This window comes from Somniosus microcephalus, chromosome 25 (genome assembly GCF_052327205.1).
Source record: "Somniosus microcephalus isolate GS21.2 chromosome 25, FLI_Smic_1.0, whole genome shotgun sequence".
NCBI lineage: Eukaryota > Metazoa > Chordata > Chondrichthyes > Squaliformes > Somniosidae > Somniosus > Somniosus microcephalus.
In genome coordinates, this window is record NC_141011.1 from 803,363 (window position 1) to 818,809 (window position 15,447).

Sequence of the window (15,447 nt, forward strand, 5' to 3'; positions counted from 1 at the left end):
TGTGAGGATACGTACGACGATGACCTCTTGCGCAATGCACCTCCTTGGACCCTCAGTCGCAGATGCGAGGGGGCAAATCGTGCAATTGTAAAATTTTTCATTTTATTGACATGTAAAATGTTGGCCCAGTAATTCCCTTCCAAATGCGCGAGTACGGTCGGGGTACTTACGCGTCTGGCCGGAGGAAATGCCGGTTTTCAGCATGCACAGCGCATGCGGGGAAAACCAGCATTTCCTGTCCTCTGAACGAAGGGGTTCAGAGGCAGAACGCGTGCGCAGTAAAATTCGCCGCTTTCATTCATGCTTTCAGTGAGGTCAAGTCCTTGCAACTTACACATGAAAAAAGCATGGGTACAGTTGCTCCAGAGGCTGTGGAGGAAGATATTTCTTATCGTGGAGCTTCTGAAAGTATGTATGTCTGTATATATTCCTTTGCGTGTTATGTATATATTCCTTTACTTATGTGTATGAATGTATTATTTAATTATGACTTTCAGAGAAAGTAACTTATTGGAAAATCATAATTAAAAACATACATTCATACACATAAGTAAAGGAATATAAAACATACATACATATACGTAAAGGAATATATGCGGACATACATACATAATTACTTATTACTGATGAAAAGTTTCTTTCTTAAAAGTGCTGGAAATGTTACATTACTCATTTTAGAACACTCATTTTCACATTCAATTCACACAGCCACAATTGCTCCTTCTACCTACCGTTCTGAAAACCCGTTTAAAAAAAAAAATTTTTACTTTAAAACTTACTTAAAATTTCTTAAAATAACTTCCCTCCCTTTCCCAAACAAAAATATTGCCTTTCAGAAGCTCCACGATAAAATATATCTTCCTCCGCAGCCTTGGAACAACTTTACACATGTTTTTTTCAAGTGTAACTTGTAAGGACTTACCCTCACTGAATCCATGAATGAAATCGACGAAGTTCACTGCGCAAGCGCTGCCTGTGCAGTCGCACGCGCTGTGCCTATGAACCCCTTCGTTCCGAGAACTGGAAATGCCGGCGTTCCCCGCATGCGCTGTGCATGCTGAACGCCGGCATTTCCAACGGCCAGATGCGTGAGTACCCAGACCGTACTCACGCATTTGGTCACGAATTTCTGGCCCAATGTCAGTGTTTGACAGCTTCACAAAGCTGTCAAACACTGACATTTCTTCTTTCAAGTAGTCTTGACAGATAGCACGTCAGACGTTGACGTGCTGTGTCAGTGACTTCCCCCCTAATTGGCCTGCTGAGCCCGCAGGTTGACCAGAAGATGATGGAGACGGGACATTGACCTGACAAGCAGCAGTCCCGCCTCCAACTCGTCTCCATTGAGAAAATCCAGCCCAAAGTAGTTGTTTAACTTCTCTGCCATTTCCTTATTCCCCATTATCGGTGCAGGCTCGATGGGCCGAAATGGCCTCTATCTGCACTGTGAGGTTTCTGTGATCTTCTGTGATTATAATTTCTCCTGTCTCAGCCTGTAAGGGACCCACATTTACTTTTGCTAATCTTTTCCTTTCTACATACCTATAGAAGCATTTACAGTCTATTGTTATGTCTCTCGCTAGTTTACTCTCATATTCTATTTTCCCTTTCTTTATCAATTTCTTGGTCCTCCTTTGCTGAATTCTAAAATCCTCCCAATCCTCAGGCTTACTACTCTTTTTGGCAACATTCTCAGCCTCTTCCTTTGATCTAATACTATCTTTAACTTCTCTTGTTAGCCACAGTTGGACCACTTTTCCTGTGGGGTTTTTGTGCCTTAAAGGAATGTATATTTGTTGTAAATTGTCTATTAATTCTTTAAATTCTGGCCATCGTTTGTCTACCATCATACCTTTTAATGTAGCTTCCCAATCTAACTTAGCCAACTCGCTCCTCATGCCTACGTAATTTGCTTTGTTTAGATTCAAGACCCTAGTTTCGGATTTAACTAAATCACTTTCAAACTCAATAGAAAATTCTATCACATTATGGTCACTCTTCCCTAAAGGCCCTTTTACTACAATGTTATTAATTTCTCATTGCACACTACTAAATCTAAAATAGCCTGTTCCCTAGTTAGTTCTTCAACATACTGATCTAGAAAACTATCTTGCATACATTCCATGAATTCGTCATAGAGTCATAGAGTCATAGAGTTTTACAGCACAGAAAGAGGCCCTTCGGCCCATCGTGTCTGCGCCGCCCATCCATCCCTGTCCAGTCTAATCCCATTTTCCAGCATTTGGTCCATAGCCTTGTATGCAATGGCATTTCAAGTGCTCATCCAAATGCTTCTTGAATGTTGTGAGGGTTCCTGCCTCTACCACCCTTTCAGGCATTGAGTTCCACATTCCAACCACCCTCTGGGTGAAAAAGTTCCTCCTCAAATCCCCTCTAAATCTCCTGCCCCTTACCCTGAATCTATGCCCCCTTGTTATTGACCCCCCTACTAAGGGGAAAAGTTCCTCTTTATCTACCCTATCTATGCCCCTCATCATTTTGTACACCTCAATCAGGTCCCCCCTCAGCCTTCTTTGCTCCAAGGAAAACAACCCCAGCCTGTCCAGCCTCTCTTCATAGCTGAGGCGCTCCATCCCAGGTAACATCCTGGTGAATCTTCTCTGCACCCTCTCCAAAGCAATCACATCCTTCCTATAGTGAGGCGACCAGAACTGCACACAGTACTCCAGCTGTGGCCTCACCAGCGTTTTGTACAGCTCCATCATAACCTCCCTGCTCTTATATTCTATGCCTCGGCTAATGAAGGCAAGTATCCCATATGCCTTTTTAACCACCTTATCTACCTGTTCCGCTGCCTTCAGGGATCTATGTACATGTACACCAAGGTCCCTCTGACCCTCTGTACTTCCTAGGGTCCTACCACTCATTGTGTATTCCCTTGCCTTATTTGTCCGTCCAAAATGCATCACCTCGCACTTTTCAGGGTTAAATTCCATTTGCCACTTTTCCGCCCATCTGACCAACCCGTTTATATCGTCCTGTAGCCTGAGGCTTTCCTCCTCACAATTTACCACCCCACCAATTTTCGTGTCATCTGCGAACTTACTGATCATACCTTTTACATTCTCATCCAAATCATTTATGTAGATCACAAACAACAAGGGACCCAGCACCGATCCCTGAGGTACCCCACTGGACGCAGGCTTCCAGTCACAAAAGCAACCTTCGACCATCACCCTCTGCCTCCTGCCACTCAGCCAGTTTAGGATCCAACGCGCCAAGGCACCCTGGATCCCATGGGCTCTTACCTTCTTGACCAGTCTCCTATGCGGGACTTTGTCAAAAGCTTTACTGAAGTCCATGTAAACCACATCCACAGCATTTCCCTCATCCACCCCCCTAGTCACCCCCTCGAAAAATTCAATCAGATTTGTCAGACATGATTTACCCTTGACAAAGCCATGCTGACTATCCCCGATTAATCCATGCCTCTCCAAGTGGAGACTAATTTTGTCCCTCAGAATTTTTTCCAATAATTTCCCTCCACACTATTACTGCAAATTGGGTTTGCCCAGTCTATATGTAGATTAAAGTCCCCCATGATTCCTGTATTACCCTTGTTACATGCGCCTCTAATTTCCTGATTTATCCTCTGTCCTACATTACAACTATTGTTTGGGGGCCTGTAAACAATTTTGTGCAACACTTGAAGACGATTTTCACCCCCAATGAGAGAAAAAAATTGTCAAGGATAAGAAAGAAGAAAAGATCTTTTTAATCTAACGATTATCACACTTAGCTAAAGATTTTAAAAGTTAGTAAAATTAAACCAAAATAAGATGTTCACAATCTAAAGCGAGCATCCTTCTGCCTTTGCAGTCTCCGCTCTCTCCTCCCTGTCTCTTCCAATCCCGTCATTTATACAAGTGCTCATATTCTAGATGTAATGCCTCTGAAATCCCAGATACATTTAAAATTGAGCGTATTTGAGGACAGCTGGTTTCAAACTCTGATTCTGGTTCAAAGAACATGTTTAAAATTGATGCAATAAACTAATAATAATCTCCAAGCAGACACTTATTTCGATGTGTGTTGGGACTTACCCACAAGTGATACATTTGGGATTAAACATTGGGTGAGCAATCATTTTGATGGGTTCAATGTATTGCTCTGAGCCTTCGGTCAATGTCAAGTCATATTTCCCCAGTACAACACGGTATTTCATACCTTCGCTTTAAAAACAAGAACAGAATATTAACATCGCTCGTGGTAATACACAGACAAGAAGAGTCATTTGTTGCTACCGTTGTGAAGACGAGCATACTATTTTACAGGGAAAATAAGCTTCAATTTCAGCAGACAATACTCACTTAATACACTTTCCAGCAGTCAAGATCCAGATCGGATCAATGAGGGCTCCTCCACACGTGTGAGAATATGAAATTCCTCTTTTAGCTTGCAATGAGACCTAGAGATGACAAGCATGCAATGAGGTTTGCACTATAATACAGTGTTACTTTGCGTACCAATAAAATCTATGTCTTCGTTTACCTGCCACGGCCAGCTGAATGGTACGACATTGTTGCTGTTTTCGTTCATATCTGGTTTGTAGACTGGTTCTCCACAACTGAACTCAAAAGCAGAGACTGAAAGCATAAGGAATCAATATTGAGTGATCTACTCTCTGCTAATATTATCATCACCCATCCTCACCGAGCCCATTTCTGTTCTAACCGTGAGCGAATGTTAACGTAATGTCACACATAACAATACAAGCCAGCTGGAAGAACTTGCATCTATATAGCGCCTTTCAGGACCTCAGCATTTTCCAAAGTGCTTCACCGCCAATGAAGTACTTTTGAAGTATAGTCACTTTTGTAATGTAGGAAATGCGGCAGCCAATTTGCGCACAGCAAGCTCCCACAAACAGCAATGTGATAGTGACCAGATAATCTGTTTTTGTTATGTTGGATTGAGGAATAAATATTGGCCAGGATAATTAACCCTGCCCTTCTTTGAATCGTGCCATGGGAAGGGGCAGACAGAGCCTTGGTTTAACTTCTCATCCAAAAGATGACAGCGAAGCGCTCTCTCAGTACTGCACTGGAGTGTCAGCCGAGATAATGTGCTCGCGTCACTGAAATGGGACTTGAACCCACAACCTGCTGACTCAGAGGCAAGAGTGCTACCACTGGAGCCAAAGCTGACATTTAACAATGGCCCAGAAATTCGGGTCGGGGGCTTCCCGCGGGTGTAAGCCCCTGACCTGCACTTACCTAGCACGCCGGCCGTTGAGCTGTGAGCCCCCGTGGAATTGCGATCCGGGGCCTCCTCCAACAGCCGGCACGCAGTGCTTGCATATCCCAGGGGCGCAGTTAGTTCGATGCATCCCCTGGGATCACGTGGGCCATGGGAAGCCAATCGGAGCAGGGATTGCTTCATTCATAAGTTTGACAGGAAGAGCTGTCAAACTTATAAATACTATAAGCCCCAAAACATCACTAAATCTTCAAATAAATTTAAAAAAAACATCACATTTTTTAAATAAACTATCAATTACTTGAAATAACTATTTTAAACAATAATTTAAATTTTTGAAAAAAATAATTTTATTTTCTAACAGGGCTAAAAATAAACTTACCTTTCTTTAAAGTATTTAAAAATAATAAACCTGTGGAAAAAATGTTTTAATTTTAATTAATTCACCACTTACCTTGTAAAAAGCAGGCCTTGCGACTCTTTTTACATGTCTAACTTCTGGAGACTTACCTTCCTGGAGAAACCTGCAAGAAAAACGTAAGTTCAATGCGCACACACAGCCTCTCCTGCGCACGCGTTCGACTTCTGAACCCCTTCTTTCAGGAGAACGGAAGTGCCGGTTTCCCGCGCATGCGCAGTGCATGCACGAAACCGGCACTTCCATTGGGCCGACGGGTGAGTGCCCAGCGCGAGACCCGAATTTCTGGGCCATTGGGTCAGAAGCTCATCTCAGCGTCAAATAGGACACTGAGATTGTAAACTGTCTTGTTCAGCCTGAGACAGTGGCCAGGGAGAGGGATGGAATCGGTGGCTGGGGAACGGAGTTTGTGGTGGGGACTGAAGACAATGGCTTCAGTCTTCCCAATGTTTAATTGGAGGACATTTCGGCTCATCCTGATTTGGATGTCGGACTTTTTCTATAGGCAAGTCACAGGAAGCAGTGCCCCTGGTTCAAAAGATGCCAGCACTCCACAGCGTCCTGTGTTGTTCACTCCTACAGGTAAAAGCACCAGTACAGATATGAAAAGTGAGGTATAGCTGGGTGTACTAGGTGATTCCCAAAGCTTTGGTGCACAGTAATTTGGGGTGCTGGTGGCAGGTAAGGAGGAAGAACCTGCTGGCTGGGCAGGGGGAGGGGGGCAACACACCCTTACTTCACGCCAGGGCCCTTGGTTCCCAAACCCATGGGGTGTGCACGTGAAAGGATTCTGTCTGAGCGCCAACACTTTCAGCCGCCATTAGGGATAGTGCCAAGCTTGCTGCAAAGTCGGAGGGGTCTACTAGCTGCATTAGTGAATGATGCATGACCGTTCAACAGAACTGCAGCCCATCGTGGAGTGAGTGGCACTGGGGAGCTACAGGTCCTACGTCTGGTCGGTGTATCTCTCCTGCATGTTCAGACTGCTGCTATCGAGCCCTTGGGTTCCAATATGCAGCAGGACATCTTGCCCGGGTTCAACCTGCTGGGGGATCAGGTGGAAAGAGACATGGGCCTAGAAATTCAGTATAGCCACTTCTGGGGCGGTAAAGTCAGGCGGCCGCTAAAGTTTGCGCCCGGCGCAAAGTCGCGCCCCCTTCACCGATATTCAGTTGCATCGCCCCAAGAGGTTGGTGCTGCGCTAAAACAGGTGATGCACCACTATCTTTAGGCGCTAAGCCGGCGGTGCTGAGCGATACCCCCGAGGCCGGGTGCAGCGCAGGTGCGGTGAGTTCTTGATTGACGGCTGACACGCTGGTGCCGGTCAGCTCTTAAAGGGGGAGGATGCAGTTGTTTTTTTGAAAGGCCGAGACTGGTGCATTATTATTATTATTATTCTTCCTCCTCCTCCTCCTCCTCCTCCTCCTCCTCCACCACCTCCTGAAGTCACAAGTACCGGCTGCCTTTTCTAGTACAGGAGTGCCCTTTAATTTGCGCTCCCCGCGGCCCGCATCAGCTGAGCACCGTTCCACTCAACAGTCGCTAGGGGCGCCAGGCGCACAATGGGGCGGCGCGACTCAAGTTCTGGATTGGGGCGCACAAAGGGCGTTGCACGAGGAAATGACGTCATGATCTGCGCGCGCAGCTGAGCGCGCGCAAAGACTTTGCACCAGCGCTAAATCTCTACTGAAGTTGGGGCGAGGCGCAGATCGCGCAGCGCCCGGGCACTAGCCGCCTAGCGCTCGACATCTACTCCTCCTAAGGCGCTAACGGCTGGCGCAACCAACTGAATTTCTAGCCCATTATGCTGAGTTTTACTTCCCTCATTGCTGCCCAGAGGTTAGTCACAAGCAGATCGCTGGACATGCTGAGGCACGGCCAAGCAGCCAGGGCACAGCTGGAGTAGGTGCGTATAGGGCACTGTTCTGTGCTCAGTTCTGTATTTGGTTATCCCGACCACAAATCTAAAGTAGATGTTTTATGTGTGTTTTCCATTCAGATACACCCCTGTTTGATGCTTCTGTTCATTTTCATCTCCATTGGCTGAAGATGTCCAACGGGCCCCTACGCGCTCTTAGGGCTGTCACTGTGCACTCACTGACTATGGATAACACTAATAACACAGAATCATAATTCGGAATGAAAACGAGGCCATTCCACCCACCAGAATTCCACAGACCAGGTGCAATCTGCTGTGTCATGGACTCTGCCCAACTCATTCAATCTCATGCAAAGGATGTCTCCCTGCCCTCTCGCCAGCCCAAAAGGCAAACCATGCACAAGTCCAGACTAATGATCTAATCTTACATCCCACCTCATATATAATGTATGAATTGCGTGAAATCTCCATGGTTCCAACAGTTGAGGAGCCATGGCACTTCTTGGAGCATTTCATTATCTCTACCTGTTCTTATCTTCAACTCATTCCTCAACAGCTCTTTTTAAAAAGGTTTTCTCTAACACAACATTCACTGCTTTACCTGGGAGTCTTTCCTTAAATCCACAACCGCTTGGGAACTGACCTCTAACCGCTTGGCAAAAGTGCTTTGCATGGTGGGACCTTGGGGTCGCCAACACCCCAGGACACCAAAGGCCAGTGAAGCCCACAAAGAATCTCTTTGAATATTAAGGGAATCAAGGGATATGGGGATAGTGCAGGAAAGTGGAGATGAGGTAGAAGATCAGCCATGATCTTACTGAATGGCGGAGCAGGCTCGACGGGCCAAATGGCCGACTCCTGCTCCTATTTCTTATGTTCTTATGTTCTCTTAAATGTACATTGTAATTTATTTCAAGCTTCTTTTTGCATGGTGTGAAGATTGCTTTCGAAGCATTGCTATCACAGAAGTTTAGGCAAGAAGATGAAGAAGATCAGACGGTGCCAGAAGTGGACTGTCTGTATCAGCCCTTATATCATCATCTGTATCTGCAAGAGATTCTTTGTGGGCTTCACTGGCCTTTGCTGCTCATTTTAAATAGGTAGACTTAGCAGTGGTTGAGGAACTAGGAATAATGAGGGCGACTTCATAATGCCCTCATTTCAATGGTGTTTCTAATGATCAACACTGGCAGTAAGTTGGGGGATGCGGGGAGCCGACAGCATTTCCCAGTCTTCACTCCCCCAGTTCCCTTAGGGTTACCACCTCTGGTTGGATGTATTCCGGGGGTTTCATCACAACCATCCACCCAAACAGTTTCCCCATCTCCAATAGTTTTATAACTAATAAATGTTCTGCTGCAGTATCTGCTTATTCTCTGTTTTTGATTCGGGACTTATCAACGAAACGCTCCACACACCTTAGTCCCTCCCCCCGAGATCAGGCTTTATTCTACTGAAATACAACTCATTTACTGCAAAATATCGATTGTGTAAGAGATTCTACAAAGTAACACACAGTCTGATATTCATGCAACAGAATAGCTGTACAGTAATTTCACCTTTCAAACTGTCCGCAGCCTAATGCAGAAATCCTGAAGTTGCAGTCTGTCATTCACTGCTCCTCCACAGGCAGCGCTGTGACCCCCCAACCTCACCCACCACCCTACACTCAATCCCCCACCGCCCCACAGCCCACCCCACCCCACACCCCCCACCCACCACCTCCACCCCCCCAACCTCACCCCACACCCCCAACCTCACCCCCACCCCTCCCCCCACCCCCCCAACCCCCCACCCACCACCTCCACCCCCCCAACCTCACCCCACACCCCCAACCTCACCCCCACCCCCCACCCCTCCCCCTGCACCCCATCCCACCCCCCCACCCCACCCACCACCTCCACCCCCCCAACCTCACCCCCCCCAACCTCACCCCACACCCCAACCTCCCCCCCAACCTCACCCCACACCCCAACCTCACCCCCACCCCCACCCCTCACCCCTCCCCCCGCACCCCATCCCACCCCCCCACCCCACCCACCACCTCCACCCCCCCAACCTCACCCCACCCCCCCAACCTCACCCCCACCCCTCCCCCCACACCCCCCCAACCCCCCACCCACCACCTCCACCCCCCCAACCTCACCCCACACCCCCAACCTTACCCCCACCCCTCCCCCCACCCCCCCAACCCCCCACCCACCACCTCCACCCCCCCAACCTCACCCCACACCCCCAACCTCACCCCCACCCCTCCCCCCACACACCCCCAACCCCCCACCCACCACCTCCACCCCCCCAACCTCACCCCACCCCCCCAACCTCACCCCCACCCCTCCCCCCACACCCCCCCAACCCCCCACCCACCACCTCCACCCCCCCAACCTCACCCCACACCCCCAACCTCACCCCCACCCCTCCCCCCACCCCCCCCAACCCCCCACCCAATACAATACAATACAATACAAATCGCTTTATTGGCATGATAAGGTACATCTTATGTTGCCAAAGCATCAAAATACATTTATGGTTGAACACATAAACGCGGTTCCATTCATACAGTGTATAAACAGGTATATCCCTGAGTTTATAAATATATTTTCGCCTTGTTTATATATACTCTTGTCTTAGTTTACTGGTTGTCCCTCTGTTCATGGCAAGCTGTAACATAGTGTGCCGCCAGTGTTACACAGCTTCTCTCCTCCCCCAGTAGGAATGGGAGTTTTTGGTTGTCAGTCAGATTTCTGAATTCAGGGCATATTTGTGAGAATTTTTGATAGAAATTCTCTCTGATGCCCTGATATTTTCCACAGGCTGTGAGGAAGTGCATCTCTGTCTCAACTACTCCCTGACTGCAGTGAGAGCATATCCTGTCTTCTCTTGGCAGCCTGGTCTGCCTGTGTCTGCCTTTTTCGATCGCTAGGCTATGTTCGCTAAGTCTGTACCTTGTCAAGGTTCTTCTCAGTTTGTTATCCTTTACCATGGTCAGGTAATCAGCTATGTTGTATTGTCTGTTTAGGGCCAAGTAGCAATTGAGTTTGCTTTGGGTTTTTGTTGTTTCTGCCCAATATGACAGATATTTTTCCTTTTGCTTAGCGACGATTGTGTTGGGTCGAATTCTTTGTGTTACCCTGTCACTGTCCTGGGGCTGGTTATTGTTAGTATTGTTATTAGTTACTTTATTGAGTCCCAGGACTAGTTGACTGAGGGTATTCTTCTTTATGGTCAGCTCTTGGCATTTCAGGGCGTCGTAGTGATAGCATTGGGGGTTGCTCATTTGTAGGTGATTCCAAAATTTGGTGGCTCTTTTTTGGATAGTGATTATTAATGGGTATTGGCCTAGTTCCGCCCTGCATGCGTTGTTTACTGTTTTCCTTTGAGTCCGGAGGATACTTTTACAGAATTCCGCATGTAGGATCTCAATTGGGTGTTTGTCCCATTTTGCAAAATCTTGTTGTGTTAGTGGTCCCCAGACCTCACTGCCATAGAGTGCAATTGGTTCAATTACTGATTTGAAAATTTTGAGCCAAATGCTAATTGGGATTTCTATTTGGATTGATTTTTTGATGGCATAGAAAGCCCTTCTTGCTTTCTCTTTCAGTTCATTCACAGCCAGTTTGAAGTTTCCCGTAGAACTGATTTTTAAGCCCAAGTATGTGTAGTGAGTGGTTTGTTCAATTTTGGTTGTTCCTACTGTGAAATTTATTGTGGGTCCATGTTGTTTGGATCTTTGCTGGAACACAAGGACTTTGGTTTTTTGGGGATTTATTGTCAGGGCCCAAGTCTGGCAGTACGACTCCAGCAGGTCCAGGTTCTGCTGTAGACCCTCCTTAGTTGGTGACAGCAGAACCAGGTCGTCGGCATAGAGGAGGAATTTAACCTTGGATTCATATAGGGTGAGGCCGGGTGCTGTAGATTGTTCAAGTAGTTTTGCCAATCCATTAATGTAAATATTAAAGAGTGTCGGTGAGATTGGCGAGCCCTGCGTCACCCCCCGCCCCTGTGGGAAGTATTTTGTTTGTTTGTCTCCAATTTTAACTGCACATTTATTGTTTGTATACATTGATTTAATTACATCATATGTTTTACCTCCTACCCCGCTTTCGATAAGTTTCAGGAATAAACCGTCATGCCAGATGGAGTCGAAAGCCTTCTGGAAATCTACAAAGCATGCGTAGATTTTGCTTTTGTTATGGTGAACGTGTTTGTCAATTAGGGTCTGTAGGGTGAAGATATGATCGGATGTTCTATAGTTTGGCAGGAATCCAATTTGGCTTTTACTCAAGACATTGTGCTCTTCAAGGAAGTTTATAAGTCTTTTGTTTATGATGCTACAGAATACCTTCCCCAGGTTACTGTTTACACAGATGCCTCGATAGTTGTTTGGGTCGATTTTGTCCCCACTTTTGTATATGGGTGTTATGAGTCCTTTGTTCCAGATGTCAGGGAAATAACCGACACTCAGAACCAAGTTGAAGAGTTTTAGGATAGCCAGTTTCAGTTTGTCGTCTGCGTGTTTAATCATCTCGTTTAGTATGCCGTCTGTCCCGCAAGCTTTTCCTGGTCGCAGGTCCTTGAGTTTTTCAAGAAGTTCTTTTTCTGTTATTATGGCGTCTAGCGGGTTTTGGTTATCTTTTATGGCCATTTCAAGCTTTTCAAGTTTTTTGCGTATTTGGTGTTGCTCTGGTCCTAGTGTGTTTTTCTGGTATAATTTTTCAAAGTGGTTTACCCATGTGTCCCCATTTTGAATGGACAAATCGTCGTGTTGTTTTTTGTGTAGTGTTTTCAAGTTGTCCCAGAAACAATTCGACTCAATGGATTCCTCCATGGAGCTGAGTGTATTCTTAATAAATTGCTCTTTTTTGGTCCTGAGTGTGTTTCTGTATTGTGTTAGCGTCTGACAATAAGTAAGGCGTAATTCCTCGTTTTCTGGATGTCTGTGTTTTTGGTTTGATAGTTTTCTAAGTTTTTTCCTCATGTTATGGCAATCATGGTCAAACCATTTTTCATAGTTTTTTGTTTTGGGTTTGTTCTTGCGAGCTTTCAAGTTTGCATTTGTTGCCAAATTATCAAAAATATTGTTTAGTTTACTAACTGCCCGGTTTACGCCTTCTTTATTGTGAGTGTATATGTTATCCAGAAAGGTGTCTAAGAGAGCTTGAGTTGATGCATTGCTAATTGTTTTCTGGTATTTTTCCGTGTCGTTTTTGGCCCATCTGTACGATTTTTTGGTGTTGTACAGTTTACTGGGTTGTGTTTCTATGTTGTTTGTTTCTGTCTTTTTGAGAAACATAGTAATTTGACTGTGATCTGACAGTGTTGTTTGTGGTTTGACTGTGAATGCTCTGAAAGAGGATGGGTCTAAGTCTGTAATCATATAGTCTACTGTGCTGCAGCCAAGAGGTGAGCAATAGGTCGATCTTCCTAGGAGGTCTCCTATGAACCTACCATTGACAATGTACAGACCCAGGTTTCGACAGAGCTGTAGTAGCTGTTTACCGTTGGTATTTGACTGCTTGTCGCAGTTATGCCTGTATGGAAGGGAAGGGATGTCAAAGTGGTTATTCCCGAATACGTAATTGTTTCCCTGATTATTGGTGAAGTCTGGTTCTTCGCCCGTTCTTGAATTGAGGTCCCCACAGATCAACACGTTCCCCTGGGCCTGGTATTGGATAATTTCCCCCTCCATGTTGGAGAAGGTGTCCTCTTTGTAGTACGGGGAATCGATTGGAGGGATATAAAGTGCGCAAATGTAAACATCTTGGGTGTTTGAGATAATCTCCCTCTCAAGTTTGAGCCACATATGGTTTTCGCCCTTTTTTATAAATTTGATGTAATTCTTAAGTTCTGTTTTAAACCAGATCAGTATGCCTCCGGAGTCTCTGCCTTGGGTTACACTTGGTAATTTATTGGAGGGGACCACTAGCTCAGTGTACCCTTGGGGACAGCCGGTGTGTCCTTTTCCTTTATACCAAGTTTCCTGTAAAATGATAATATCTAGATCTTTAGTTTCCTCTATGAACTCTGGGGTCCTACTCTTCACTTCTCGCAGTGAAGAGCGTAGACCTTGGATATTCCAGGTCGAAATATATAAGGATTTCATGTTAAGTTTTATCTTTTTCTATGATAGGTTAAAGAGTGGTACGTGTTTGTCGTGTCTAAGTGTGGGGAAAAAAAAAAGATCACCTCAGTTGTCTACAAAAGTTAATACAATTTGGTTACAGTTCTTTCTATTAATTAGTCCTTGATCCATAAGGCGGAAGTAGATGCTGCTGCACATCTGCTTATTGTCTCTTAATGGATTGTTTCTGTCTGAGGTATTGCGTACGTCCTGTGCATCTCTCCCTCTGTCTGGCTGGTAGCGGTCCTATTCCCCTGTGGGACAGGAGTGGTGCAGGTCTGATAATGTTGTTTTGCATGGGGATCCTCTCCGGTCTCGGTTGGTGTGGTGGTGGTCTTTGTAGTGTTCCTGATATGTACCCCGCTGATCTCTGGTGGTCGGGGGGGGGTCCTCTTGGAGTCTGGGTATGGACCCGGTTAAAAGCGACGTCCTTCAGGGCTTTAGCAAAGATCGATATTTTTTGCCTTTGGATGTGGACGTGGTCGTAAAGACATTCTTCATCGAGGGTGGGGTGTTGGGCCAGGTGTACGTTGTGGTTTGATTTGCATTCTGTTGCTATGCTGGCATTTATCTCATGAATTGTGTTGTTGTTGAAGTCTGTTCTCGGCAATATTGTGGAAACAGTGATTCTAGTGTTTGGAAATGTACTGCTTGCCTTCCTAATCATTGCTCTGAGCGATGTTGCTACCTCTTTCTGTTTGGCCTTTAGGTCATTTGTGCCCGTGTGTATTATTATGTGTTGGGGGGAGCCTAATCTGGCTTTGGTCAGCCATCCCATGGCTCTGTCTGTTGTTGGGCACCAAATCTTTTCTACTTTGCTTCTAGGGAAGAGCTTTTTCTCCCATAGAAATTTCCCATTTGAGTCTATGAGTATTACGACGTCAGCCTTGTTTGTGTTTACTGTCTGGTGGCTTTCGCCTGGACTCATAGTGTGTGTGCTGGGCTGGGGTGTCTGGTGTGTGCGTACCTCTTGTGAGCGGCTCGCTTGTGGTTCCATGGTGGTGGGGGAAGATTGCGAGTCAGCATGCTGGTCGGTCTGTGTGGCACCCCTTGTATTGTGTGTCTGTTGCTTTTGTTCCGTGTGGGAGTGCAGCCGTTCCGTCCGGCTCTGTCTTGTCTTATCTCTAGTCTCTGGTTGCTGGTCTAATGGTGTTTTCTCTCCTCTATGGCTCTCTTCTTTTTCCTGCAGCTCTTTCACCTGATTCTTAAGTAGATTCACCTGGTTATCAAGTCTATTCAGCTCTCTCTTGTGTCTCTCCCTCTCCTGCTTTTGTTTGTCATTCAATTTGAGGACCTCCTCTCTAAGTTTAACCATCTCTATCTCTAATTGATAAAATTTATCTTTTGGTTGTATCTGGCTGTGTGATCCCGGGGTATGTGTCTGGTCGGCCCTGGAAGGCTCACTCACTTCCTGGCTAAGCTGGTCGGCCCTGGAAGGCTCACTCACTTCCTGGCTATGCTGCTCTTCTCTTGGTGGGCTGGGAATGGTAGGGGAACTATGTGTGGCTTCCTCCGTGGTAGTTATGCTGGGGTTTGTCAGTTGTATCGTGTGGCTGTGGTTCCCCGGGGTTAGTGTCTGGTTTGAACTGTGTGGCTCGTTCATCCCTTGACCATGCAGATTTTCTCCTGGTAAGTTGTCAATGTTGGGGGGAGTGCGGGCCACTCTGGGGCTGTTCATTCCCCTCGTAGTTGATCTTTTCAGTGTCCTGAAGGCCGTTGCAAATTTGTCGAGGTTGCCTTGCACTAATATTGTTCCGGTATTGTACGCGTTGACAGTCGTGATTGAACTGTCTCCTGGTGTGTTAATTT

General features: G+C 46.2%; 1 protein-coding gene across 1 annotated transcript in view; it reads right to left on the bottom strand.

The window, feature by feature from the left end:
* LOC147100476 (proproteinase E-like) overlaps positions 1-15,447 on the bottom strand; it is a 172,854-nt gene that overhangs the window by 63,629 nt on the left and 93,778 nt on the right. Inside the window, exons 3-5 of the mRNA XM_085966755.1 lie at positions 4,513-4,607; positions 4,332-4,429; positions 4,065-4,193 (exon numbers count right to left, since the gene is read on the bottom strand). Coding sequence (XP_085822881.1) covers positions 4,065-4,193; positions 4,332-4,429; positions 4,513-4,607 — 322 coding nt within the window. The remainder of the gene's footprint in view (positions 1-4,064; positions 4,194-4,331; positions 4,430-4,512; positions 4,608-15,447) is intronic.